General features: G+C 42.4%; 1 protein-coding gene across 3 annotated transcripts in view; it reads left to right on the top strand.

Moving 5' to 3' along the window:
* The window catches only part of LOC137524482 (ankyrin repeat and fibronectin type-III domain-containing protein 1-like), a 747,681-nt gene that overhangs the window by 207,955 nt on the left and 527,669 nt on the right, over positions 1-12,057 (top strand). For all 3 annotated transcript variants that reach the window (XM_068244405.1, XM_068244403.1, XM_068244402.1), the window contains one exon: positions 11,136-11,311. In XM_068244405.1, coding sequence (XP_068100506.1) covers positions 11,136-11,311 — 176 coding nt within the window. The remainder of the gene's footprint in view (positions 1-11,135; positions 11,312-12,057) is intronic.

Genomic DNA, 12,057 nt, shown 5'->3' with positions numbered 1-12,057 from the left:
CCGACTCCTCGACTCTAACTCCTTAGTCTAATACTTACCAGGGCTGTGGATTTTGTGCACAAATCATCCGACTCCTGACTCCTGAGTTTATGAAATCACCGACTCCGACTCCGGGTACCCAAAATTGCTACGACTTCACAACCCTGCTGCAATGTGTAGGACTCAACTGAAGAGAGTGCCCTTTAATAAAGAAGCACATCATTTACAATAAAAATCTCACAAAATGGAAAAAAATGCACCTTTATTTCCACATTTATTGTTCCTATACATTTTACTAGGATCATAATTTAATACCCAGGACAAATGCACAAATAAAATGTGTGGGTTTATTTTACAGTGGCCCCTTTTATTTTTAAACTATAATGGCTGAAAACTGAGAAAGAATTCCATTTTCCCCTTATTCCCTTTAAAATATATAAAAAATAATATAACTCTTAGCAAAAAGTACCACCCAAAGAAAGTCTAATCGGTGGAAAAAAAAACAAGGTATAGATCGTTTGTGTGATAAGTAGTGATAAAGTTATTGGCTAATGAATGGGAGGAGTGTGAAATGTAAAAAATTGCTCTGGTTTTTAAGGGGAAATTACCCTAGGTAGGGAAGTAGTTATGATTCACCCTCTTCAATAATGAAGTTCTATTATGTTATTGCTTATGAATGGGATATGATACAGGGGAAGCAAGTTGGGCAGATGTCCTATTTCTGTTCATGAGGCACTTCACTGCTGTGAAATTGCTGCAGTGTACCACTGCGATCCTGCCAGCAACTCAAAAATCCACTTGAAACGCTTAGATGTTTTGGATTAACTAGGCACATCTGTTTGGTGCTTTCCTGGTACAAACTGCCATTCTGCTTCAATACGCCTTACTGAACAAAAAATTATTATTTGTAATCACAGTTGTAAGGAGCATCGACTCTAAACTGAACAGCATCTTCTTTTCTCATCATGTTCAAGAGAAGCAGCTGATACTAGCTTACAATTGTTCTGCTAGTCTCAATGCTGTCTTCTTTTATATATGTTATGGAGTGTGAAGTCTCCTCCCAATCTAGGGCACCTGTAACAATTGCGAAAATTAGAGCCAGGTTACTGCTATCTAGTTCCATTTGGTTCTGGCTCCAACAGACAAGCAATAGATGGTACATGGGTTAAGGTATAGGTGGGCTTTAGCCCCAATGTTGCTTGGGCACAAAAATGCTACAAAGTTCTGCTTGGAATAAAGGTGAAAGTTGTACTACAACATAATGTACAGTTTAGGCAGATTTCTACTGCAATCTTGTGACTGAAATAAAATGCAGCTTTTAGTCTTGCACTGATTTGCTGTTTTTCTGCCATTTATTTACTGAAACATTGTCTTTCTGTAAATTCCCCCCCCCCCCCCCCCCCTACTCAAATAGTCTTGACTAAAGTCAAGTTTTCAGACAGGAAGAGGCAGGCTGGCCATGATGTTTCCTACTATCAACTTCCCAATCTCTATTTCTCTCCCCCTTCACTCCTGTTAAGGGGAGGCTATGGAAGGGTGATTGGGAGGAACATCACAGCAAGGCTGCCTCTTTCTGTCTGGAAATTTGTCTTTAGCCAAAAGTCAAATTTTTCTAGAAGTGATTACGGGACCTGGTGGAACAAGGAGCAGATCAGACAACACTCAGCGGCATGTGGATCCAGCATGAATATACTTCTGTGCTTAGCTTAGGCAGCTTTGTCTCAGGTCAGGTGTGCTTTAAATGTTCAGTTTACTTTAACCACTTGCCGACCGCACACTCATACCTTGCGGCGGCAAAGTGGTAGCTGGAGGACCAGCGAAGCACATCTGCGTCGCCAGGTGCCTCCCTAATTAATCAGGAAAGGCCGCTCGCGCGAGCGGTCGTTTCCTGTTAGATCATGGAGCAGGTCTCCGTGAATAGCCTGCGAGCCGCTGATCGCGGCTCGCAGACTAAATGTAAACGCAGGAGACGTTTGTCTCCTTTGTTTACAATAAACGGCGCTGCTGCTACAGCAGCGCCGTAAGGCAGCTCGGCGGTCCCCGGCCAATCAGCGGCTGGGGATCGCCGCCATGTGACAGGACAGCCTGTCATTGGCTGCACAGGACGGATAGCCAGGGGGGAGAGGGAGGGGGGAATTTTGCCGCGGAGGGGGGCTTTGAGGTGCCCCCCCGCAACACCCAGGCAGGAGCGATCAGAACCCCCCTGTACATCATCCCCATAGGGGGGAAAAAGGGGGGGTGATCTGATCGCTCTGCCTGCAACCTGATCTGTGCTGGGGGCTGCAGAGCCCACCCAGCACAGATCATAAAAAACAGCGCTGGTCCTTAAGGGGGGGGTAAAGGCTGAGTCCTCAAGTGGTTAACATGCTTTATTTTGCTTTAATGTACTGTACTTATTTTATGAAAATAATCCTGTTAAAAATGAAATTCATTTTTCTTGTTAGAAAAAAATGCAATGGTTTTTGCATATTTCTCTGGTTGAGAATGGAACACTAAGGACGTTAAAGGGAACCTTAACTGAGAGGGATATGGATGTTTCCTTTTAAGCAATACCAGTTGCCTGGCAGTCCTACTGATCTATTTGGTTGCAGTGGTGGCTGAATCACACACCTGAAACAAGCATGCAGCTAATTCAGTCTGACTTCAGTCAGAGCACCTGATCTGCATGCTTGTTCAGGGGCTGTGGCTAAAAGTATCAGAGACACAGGATCAGCAGGAGAGTCAGGTAACTGGTATTATTTTAAAAGGAAAAATCCACATACTTCTCAGTTTAGGTTCCCTTTAAAGCATATGGCATTTTGTTGCGTTGCCACATGCTTTGCTAACCCTGCCCTTTCCCATAAGAATTCTTTACCTTTTCTCAAATAGATCACCAGGGACATCTGTATGTCTGATATTGTGGTAAAACCCCTTCCACAGTATGATGTCAGAACCATGGCCTTGACAGTTCCTGTCTGTAAACCTTGTTGCATCGTGCATAATGATTGTGCATAATGACGGCTGTTTCCAACTGCAAAGCATTCAGTATCTACCTTTGCAAAATGTTCTTCTGAGAGTTCTATGCACAGACATCACCTGGCAGGACTAAAAATGTCGCCACCTGTGATAAATTTCAAGATGTAAATCAGAAAAGATTTTACAATGGGCATACTCTGAGTAAATCATTTAGAAATATTGTAAAAAAAAAAATTAATTAAAAAAAAAAGGAATGTTATTAATTACGTTATTTTTACAACAGTTCCGCTTTAACTCAGTGAGGAAATAATGTTAGTTGTATTTTTGTATGAATGAGTTTGTAGATCTTTATGCGTCAAGCTTTCAGTATTTAGAACCCTACTTGCAAACCATTTGCTTCATACTTTACCCTACTTTGCCAATGCTGCATGGCAGTCCTGGGGATCCTTCCGGCATTAGTAGTTTCTGATTCACTCCCGTGAAATAGGCATGTGGTGATCTAGTCAGACTTCAGTCAGAGCACCTAATCTGCATGCATGTTCAGGGCCTATGAATAAAACTATGAAAGACACAGGATCAGCAGGACCGCCAGGCAATTTGCATTGTTTAAAAGGAAATAAATGTGCTTGCCTCCATATCCATTTTCCTTCAGGTGTGCTTTAGTGAGTATTGAAGACCTGTAACTGTGACAAAATAGCACAACCCAACCCCAGGCAGTTTGAATAATCGGCAGACACCAGGTGGAAGTGGTTGTTAATCTGGAAAATTGGAGACAGTCTAGACCAGTGATGGCTAACCTTGGCACTCCAGCTGTGGCAAAACTGCAAATCCTATCATGCCTCTGCCTCATCGAGTTATGCTTAGAGCTGTCAGAGTATTGCAATACCTCATGGGACTTGTAGTTCCACCACAGCTGGAGTGCCAAGGTTAGCCATCACTGGTCTAGACCTTAGCACACCCATTGAGCATGTTTGTTTTTCCAACAGGTTGTATGGAATACTGTCACTTGTTTATCATTAATATATTACTTTGCAATATGCCAGTTAAATGTGACAATGACTGCAATGCGCTTTCTGTACAGCCAGGTGAGAAGCTGTGCCAGTTTCAGTAGAGGTTTTATAACAATGAAGGGAATGGCAAATCATTTGGAAAGCATCTGAAGTTGCAAATCTCGCTTCTAATCTTCTAATGGTTTTTGTGCATGGAGGTTTGCCAGCCTAACATAGCTCATTAGCCTTAAATAGTATCTTATAGAGAGGTAGAAAAGATATGCTTTAACAAAGTACTTAACACTTTTTAATGTTAGTTGACTAGCTAGCTATGATAGCCTCACTGTAACTTCTGAAAAACATTGATGTTGCCCTTACTTTTCATGCTGCTAAAGTAATATATGATGTCCTTGTACTTTAGTGCAAGGTATTCAGTCCTATGAAAAGAGGCACTGCTACAAGAAATTTAAAATAGAGCCTGATTTAGTAAAAGTGACAGAAATCTGTGATCAGGAAAAAGTACTGCATTTAGAACAAAACCTGATCTACCTGAAAAAGTATTTATTGTAAAATAGATGCAGGTTATGATGCTGGCTTTTATTAACCACTTGAGGACCAGAGGTTTATACCCCCCTAGTGACCAGGCCATTTTTTACAATTCTGCACTTCACAACTTTAATGGTTTATTGCTCGTTCATACAACTTAGCACCCAAATGAATTTTACCTTCTCACAAATAGAGCTTTCATTTGGTACTATTTGATTGCTGCTGCTATTTTAATTTTTTTTTAATCAATCAGAAAAGACTTAAATTTTGTTAAAAAAAATGCATACAGATAAGTTAATTGGCTTCCCCTTTTAATTGGCCCTAGACTAAAATACATAGACTATACGATACATACATAGACATATGGCTATGGCTGGGGTTTGATTGTGAGCCTCTCAGAGGGACAGTTAAGTGACAAGGTTATTTACCCTGTACAGCGCTGCAGAAGATGTCAGCGCTATATAAATATTAAATCAGCTAGTACTGTTGTTCCTTGCGAGATTACGCCTTATGGCGTTGCTGAGGAACAACAGAGCCTCTCTGCCGCTGCTATGCTGCGTTAGGCGGTTGGCAAGAGGTTAAACAATTGTAGAACCTGTTTTTTTTCCATTCAGGGCTCGTTCACACGGAGGGTGTTTTTGACCTTTTCCAAATTCAAGTGATTCACATCTGAGCGGTTTGGTTCTGATCCGCTGGCATGGGCCATTTTTGAGGTGATTCGCCTCAATGGAAGGTGGAGGAAAAACGCAAAATGCTCACAAAATCGCTTTGTGCAACGATTGAGTTCGCATTTTTTAAGAATAAATTAATTGTATTTATTATTTTCCTTGTCAAGGAGTTCACTTCCTGACTTGCATCAGGAAGTGAATTACAAAACCGCTCGGTAAAAAGCTTAGAAAACAGCTTAGCACAAAAACGAATCGCCCACCACGGCCATGCGAACGGAACACAATGTGAACAAGGCCTAACTGAATAATGACCCCTTTATCTATTCCAATGGGTTGGTGTCTGATTCCTGGTGCCCCTTCTTGTTAAGATTGCTTCAAAAATTCCCCCATAATTCCTCCCCATACTATTACTCCACCTTCTCCTTGGGGCACATGGAGGGGAAGAAGAGTCCTTTCTCAATAACATTGAGGCAACGGTGCTGTGCAATTTCTTTTTCATGCTTGTGGGTGCTGTCTTCTTGGATAAAAATTGATCCTGCATGGTGGATATGTTGATACTGTGAAGGCTGGATGATTTTTTTTTCATTGATTCTCGAATAAAGAGCTTTTGTTACTTTGGCGATGCTGACCTTGCATGGTTTTGGTGGGTATGTGTGCATGCAAAGAGATTGAACTCATAGGATCACTAGTCATTGCAGTACACGGCTTTCACTCCTTAATTTTATGATGCCTGACATTGAGTAGGAAATCTGGCACATGAGTGCATTTTTGGCCTATTCATATCAGTGGAGCCGGGTGAAGTGTGTAGCCTCATGTTTCCTGATGTTTACAAGTCTGTGGTATATCACAATTTCTGCGCATTACTGCTGTTCACCTGGATGCAGTTGCATCCTTTGTGGCACTGACAAAAACACAAAGCCAAGTGAATAATTGTGCTAGTTTTTCAGCTTTGCAAATTACGACATGATTTTGTCTATATGCAAAACATTAGTGCGATCATATCTGGAGCTTGCAGTGCAGGGGTCACACTTGCTCAAAATCATGTGCGTTTTCCTCAACCTGAAAACACACCTAACGCTTTTCTATGGGCAATTGCAGGGAAGAGAAGGTTATGTATGTTTTTTCGCAGCATGTAAAAAAAATACCAACACTGCTGCTCTTTTTCGCACATCGAGTGTGATTCCCCATTGCCGACGGTTTGCTGCACTCAGCTGGCTGTCAGGCAAGACTGCAGATTTGTCTGCAGAAAACCGCTACCACTTTTCTGCATATACAAGTGTGACTCCTGCCTAGCCTCAAAAAAAACTAGGAAATGTGCAAAAGGTGACCAAATAACTTTTTAAAGCAGCAAAGATGCCTTTATCCCTCTCCAATAGTTTTCAACCCCCTGGAATTTACAGTTGTCAATACTTGATCAATAACAATACAGCACTTGGAAAGTACTAGTGCTTGTGAATTGGGAACGGATTGTTTGCCTCTTTTAAGCCGTGTTTCACAATGCTGTGCTGAAGGCCTACCAACTTTACATGATATGCAGGAAACAGCAAACATTCTCAGGTGGTGTGGTTAGTGTCTCAACAGTGCTGCTTATCTGTCTGTGTGGATTTCCAGAAACATGCACTGTTGGTGGGCATGGAGGGTTGGGACACAATGCTTTCCAATACAATTGAATGGGGCTACAGATCACCTCTTTTAGTAGGTTTACAGTACTGCAGTTTTCCAGTTCTGATAACTCTGAACAACAAAGATTAAAACCTTTTTTTTCAATTTTATGGACTTTAAGAAGGGACCTAATCCATTAAATTTAAGAGAGGACCCAAATTTGTTCCCAACACCAGCAATCCATCCTTAAAGATTACCCGAAGTGACATGAGATAGACATGTGTATGTACAGTGCCTAGCACACAAATAACTATGCTGTGTTCCTTTTTTTATTTCTCTGTCTGAAATAGTTAAATATCAGGTATGTAAGTGGCTGACTCAGTCCTGACTCAGACAGGAAATGACTACAGTCTACAGGTTAAATTTGCATACTTTCAAAAGTATATGAAAACCGAATTCGCGTTAAAATTTGCATACAACCGTGTACGAATTTGCATCCGCATGCAAATTCGTTCTTGCGTTTTCAGGAACGAATTCACACCACACAAGTGGAAACGGGCCCTAAGAGATTGCAGCCAACTGGGTACCTGCTTTCACATATAATGGGGGTTTTGAAATGTTAAAAAGTTATAACACAGGGTATATCAACTGATATGAAACGTACATTCTTGAAGGATTCAGCTGAGGATCTCTAAGGCTGCAGAACATTGAAGCTCAATAGATCCCAATATATACAGTGGTTTGCAAAAGTATTCTGCCCCCTTGACGTCTTCCACATTTTGTCATATTACTGCCGCAAACATGAATCAATTTTATTGAAATTCCACGTAAAAGACCAATACAAAGTGTGTACACGTGAGAAGTGGAACGAAAATCATACATGATTCCAAACATTTTTTACAAATAAATAACTGCAAAGTGGGGTGTGTGTAATTATTCAGCCCCCTTTGGTCTGAGTGCAGTCAGTTGCCCATAGACATTGCCTGATGAGTGCTAATGACTAAATAGAGTGCACCTGTGTGTAATCTAATGTCAGTACAAATACAGCTGCTCTGTGACGGCCTCAGAGGTTGTCTAAGAGAATATTGGGAGCAACAACACCATGAAGTCCGCAGGCTTTTTTAGCCAAGTGCTGCACCCGGCTAATTTTGGTGAGCACCTGGCTGTCAGTGGCTTGCCTCTTCATCCTCCTCCCATACTGTAAGCAGAGTTGCGCCTGCCCTGCATTCCCCCGTCACGCCCCACCTGGCTACTTTTTCATACCACCCAGTGTGAAAACATTTCTGGGAACACGGAAGTTATTGCTTGTTCTTGGAAGTCTCAGACACTTAGCTTTGATCAAGTCAGAAACGGGATACGCACATGTAGTGCAGTACATGCAGTATTTTTCATGAAATTGACAGGGTTTTTCAGGAAGATAAGCTTCAAAGGTATGTGAAGGTTTGGAGGCTTTATTCCTTGCACTACCGTAGTCCTGAGATAAGAGTCCCCATACCGCCTTTAGAGAACCTGCGTAGGTATGAAACGTTACCTAACTTGAATGGAAGCTCACTTTAGCTATTGGGTCCGGACTGGCTGGGGATCCTGACAATCCTATCCACACTCTTCTCCTTTGATTCTTTCAGCTACCCTTATCTGATCTACTAGATGTATTCTCTTTTCACCTAACCTAGGACTCAACATTGTTATTGTTATACTCTGTTAACCACAACATGATTGGGAACAGGCTTGGTAATTGGTTAAAACTTTTGTTAAAAGGAAAAAAATTGAGGGCATAATCATCACTTTCAAGTACCATGGTTTCCACCGTATATGAAACTCCAGAATATAAGATGCACCTAGGTTTAGAGGGCAAAAGCCAGAGGAAAAAAAATACTGAACCTTGTACGTCCATAGTTGGCTGACGGTGTAATGGTTAAGGGCTCTGCCTCTGACACAGGAGACCAGGGTTTGAATCTCGGCTCTGCCTGTTCAGTAAGCCAGCACTAATTCAGTAGGAGACCTTTGGCAAGTCTCCCTAACACTGCTACTGCCTATAGAGCGCGTCCTAGTGGCTGCTGCTCTGCTCTGGCGTTTTGAGTCCGCAAGGAGAAAAGCGCAATATAAATGTTATTTGTCTTGTCTTTTTGTCTTATTCCAGGAGCACACATGTTATCACTCAAACGGTATCCTCCTGTGTCCCCACGTGTCCTCCATGTGTCCTCCTGAATCCCCCATTACCATACTATGGTAAACAAAAGTTTGCTTTCTTAAAACAGAAAGTATTGCAAATATTCAGGTTGGAGCGAGTTCTGACATGTCTCACAGTGCATCAATGCTGAATATCAGAATCATCCATTGTAGCCCCTTACACACTCCTAGGAGGTCTGGTTCACCATGAGCTTGCTGGGTACTCTGTAGCTGTAAAAATACATGTTAATAATAGGTAAATATCATATATTTCTTGGCTAGTCATTACTTCCCTCTCTTCCCATGTGATAGCTGTCATGCATACTAGCAATATCGAGTAAATTATCTTTTGGTATGGAAACGTTAAATCTGGCGCTCTAGACTTGACCTAAAAAGTGAGAAGTCAATTAAGTTGTGTTTGTTGCTGCATAAATGGGGCATTGCATTGACGTGTAATAATATCATAGTGAAAGTAAACTCCTAAGCAATTCACAATAAAACCATTTCCAGGATGTGTATATTCAACCCCCACCCCCTATTCAGGTTTTGTTTCACTTTGCATGCATATTTTCACATACAAATTTTTGCACACACTGTGCTGTTTTCTGGCAGCAGTAAAATACTATGTATTAAAAGCTGACCCAAACTCTTGCACTACACCCAATGAAAACTCTTCATTCCACATATACAGTAGTTGCTAAGAAATTCAGTGCTGTTTGTTCTGTGTGATTAAAGGGACACTGCAGGGGGGTCAGGGGAAAATGAGTTGAAGTTACCCGTTGCTTCTAATGGTCCCCCACAGACATCCTGTGCCCGCGCAGCCACTCCCCAATGTTCCGGACCCGCCTCTGGTTCACTTCTGGAATTTCAGACTTTAAAGTCTGAAAGCCACTGCGCCTGCGTTGCCGTGTCCTCATTTCCGCTGATGGCACCAGGAGCATACTGCGCAGGCCCAGTATGGTCTGTGCCTGCGCCGTGCGCTCCTGGTGACATCAGGGGAGGCGAGGACATGGCAACGCAGGCGCTGTGGTTTTCAGACTTTAAAGTCTTAAATTCCAGAAGTGAACCGGAGGCGGGGCCGGAGCATTGGTGAGTGGGTGCGCGGGCACAGGATGCCTGCAGGGGACCATTAGAAGCCCCGGGTAACTTCAACTCATTTTCCCCCGACCCCCCTACAGTATTCCTTTAAGCTGATAAGCCTGTCTAAGTAGTTCTTATCAGCAACTGTAAATCAGCTATGAGCTGTGTGGCATAGCTCGCCGCTTATAAGTAAACACTGAGGCATAACACTTTCTGTGCTCCCAGGGACGTTAACTTCAGGTTTTTTAAAGTATTTAAATCAGAGTCCAGTACCTAATACCAATTGAGCAAAGGGCCTAGAAGACAAAATAAAGTGCAATGTGTTTTGTGCAATAATGAGAGCAATGAAAGTGCACATGCCTCTGATGACGTGGACAGGATCCACGATACATGTCAGGTTTGGTGGTGCTTAGCGGTCGCCATCTCCTGATTCAGGTATACTCTCCTGGCGCTCCCTCACCTCTCTACTTCTGCTTGCCTCCATTCAATCTGCTGGTTCATTCCTTCATATTACGCCACTGTGCATCTCGCTTCTCTAGTAACACCCTTTCATTGCCTTATGTTATCCTTCATGCCGTGCAGTGCAACGCAGGCTACGCACTTTTCATTGCTCTCATTTTAGCACAAAATACATTGCTCTTTATTTTTGTACCTTCTAGCCCCTTTGCTCATTTGATATTAGGTGCTTGACTCTGATTTCTTCTTTTATTCAGGTCTGAATAGCGTGCAATATTATATGTATATTCATGTTGACTTACACATTATAATCTGTAGTGCTGTTGTTTGGGGGGTGTTTAATATTAATTGCATCACCTTGGTTACATTATTGTTGTTGGTAACCATGATATATATTATGCAGATGGCCCTGATGCCATATCCCCTTTACATAGTTTTTTACTTGTTTTTACGTTTCCAATTAGACTAATAAGGGATAATTACATTGCATATCCTAGTGCAAGTTTGGTCTTTCGTCTCTTGTTTTGTTTATATAGTGCCTGCATAGCCTATTGCAAAGAATATTATAAACATAGATTGAATTTTTATACCATTGGTAGTGCTGACCTATACATTTTAGATACTTGTTATATTAGGAATGTTCTGGAACTCTAATAACTGATATTCAGTAGTTTTGGTTTTCTCTCATTAGGTCCCTGGATAGAAAATTACAGAGACCAGTTCTTGGGAAGTCCTTGACTCTGCCAAGCATTCCTCAGTCTCCAGTGTTAACCAGAGTTCCACAGCTTCAAGAAGGAATCTCCCGACTCCCTTCAGCATGTTCCACCAGTACAGACACCTTAATAACGTGCAAATTGCCACCAGCTGGTAGGTTCTCCAATATAGACGTTCTTGTGTACTATATGTTTAATGACTATGGTCATAATAGAACCATTTGAAAAACTGCATGCTCTAAATAAAAATGGTCTGACCTGTTTGAATGTTACATAGTTACATAGGTATTTCGGTTGAAAAAAGACTTGCGTCCATCGAGTTCAACCAGTTTCATGAAAAATCACAAACGTGCGTACCAGGGATAGCGTGCTTTTTATTCATGTAAAGGAGCAGGTATGAATTTTAATGTCAACGGTGGAGTAGTCTACATCTCAAAGACTTAAAGGGATACTGTAGGGGGTCAGGGGAAAATGAGTTGAACTTATCCGGGGCTTCTAACGGTCCCCCGCAGACATCCTGTGTTGGCGCAGCCACTCACCGATGCTCCGGCCCCGCCTCCGGTTCACTTCTGGAATTTCAGACTTTAAACTCTGAAAACCACTGCGCCTGCGTTGCCGTGTCCTCGATCCCGCTGATGTCACCAAAAGCGCACAGCGCAGGCCCAGTATGGTCTGTGTCTGCGCAGTACACTCCTGGTGACATCAGCGGGAGTGAGGACATGGCAACGCAGGCGCAGTGGTTTTCAGACTTTAAAGTCAGAAATTCCAGAAGTGAACTGGAGGCGGGGCCGGAGCATCGGTGAGTGACTGCGCCAACACAGGATGTCTGCGGGGGACCATTAGGAGCCCGGGTAAGTTCAACTCATTTTCCCCCAACCCCCTACAGTATCCCTTTAATAT

This window comes from Hyperolius riggenbachi, chromosome 7 (genome assembly GCF_040937935.1).
Source record: "Hyperolius riggenbachi isolate aHypRig1 chromosome 7, aHypRig1.pri, whole genome shotgun sequence".
Taxonomy (NCBI): domain Eukaryota; kingdom Metazoa; phylum Chordata; class Amphibia; order Anura; family Hyperoliidae; genus Hyperolius; species Hyperolius riggenbachi.
Note: the sequence above shows the minus strand (reverse complement) of the source record. Positions and strands in the feature narration are given on the sequence as shown.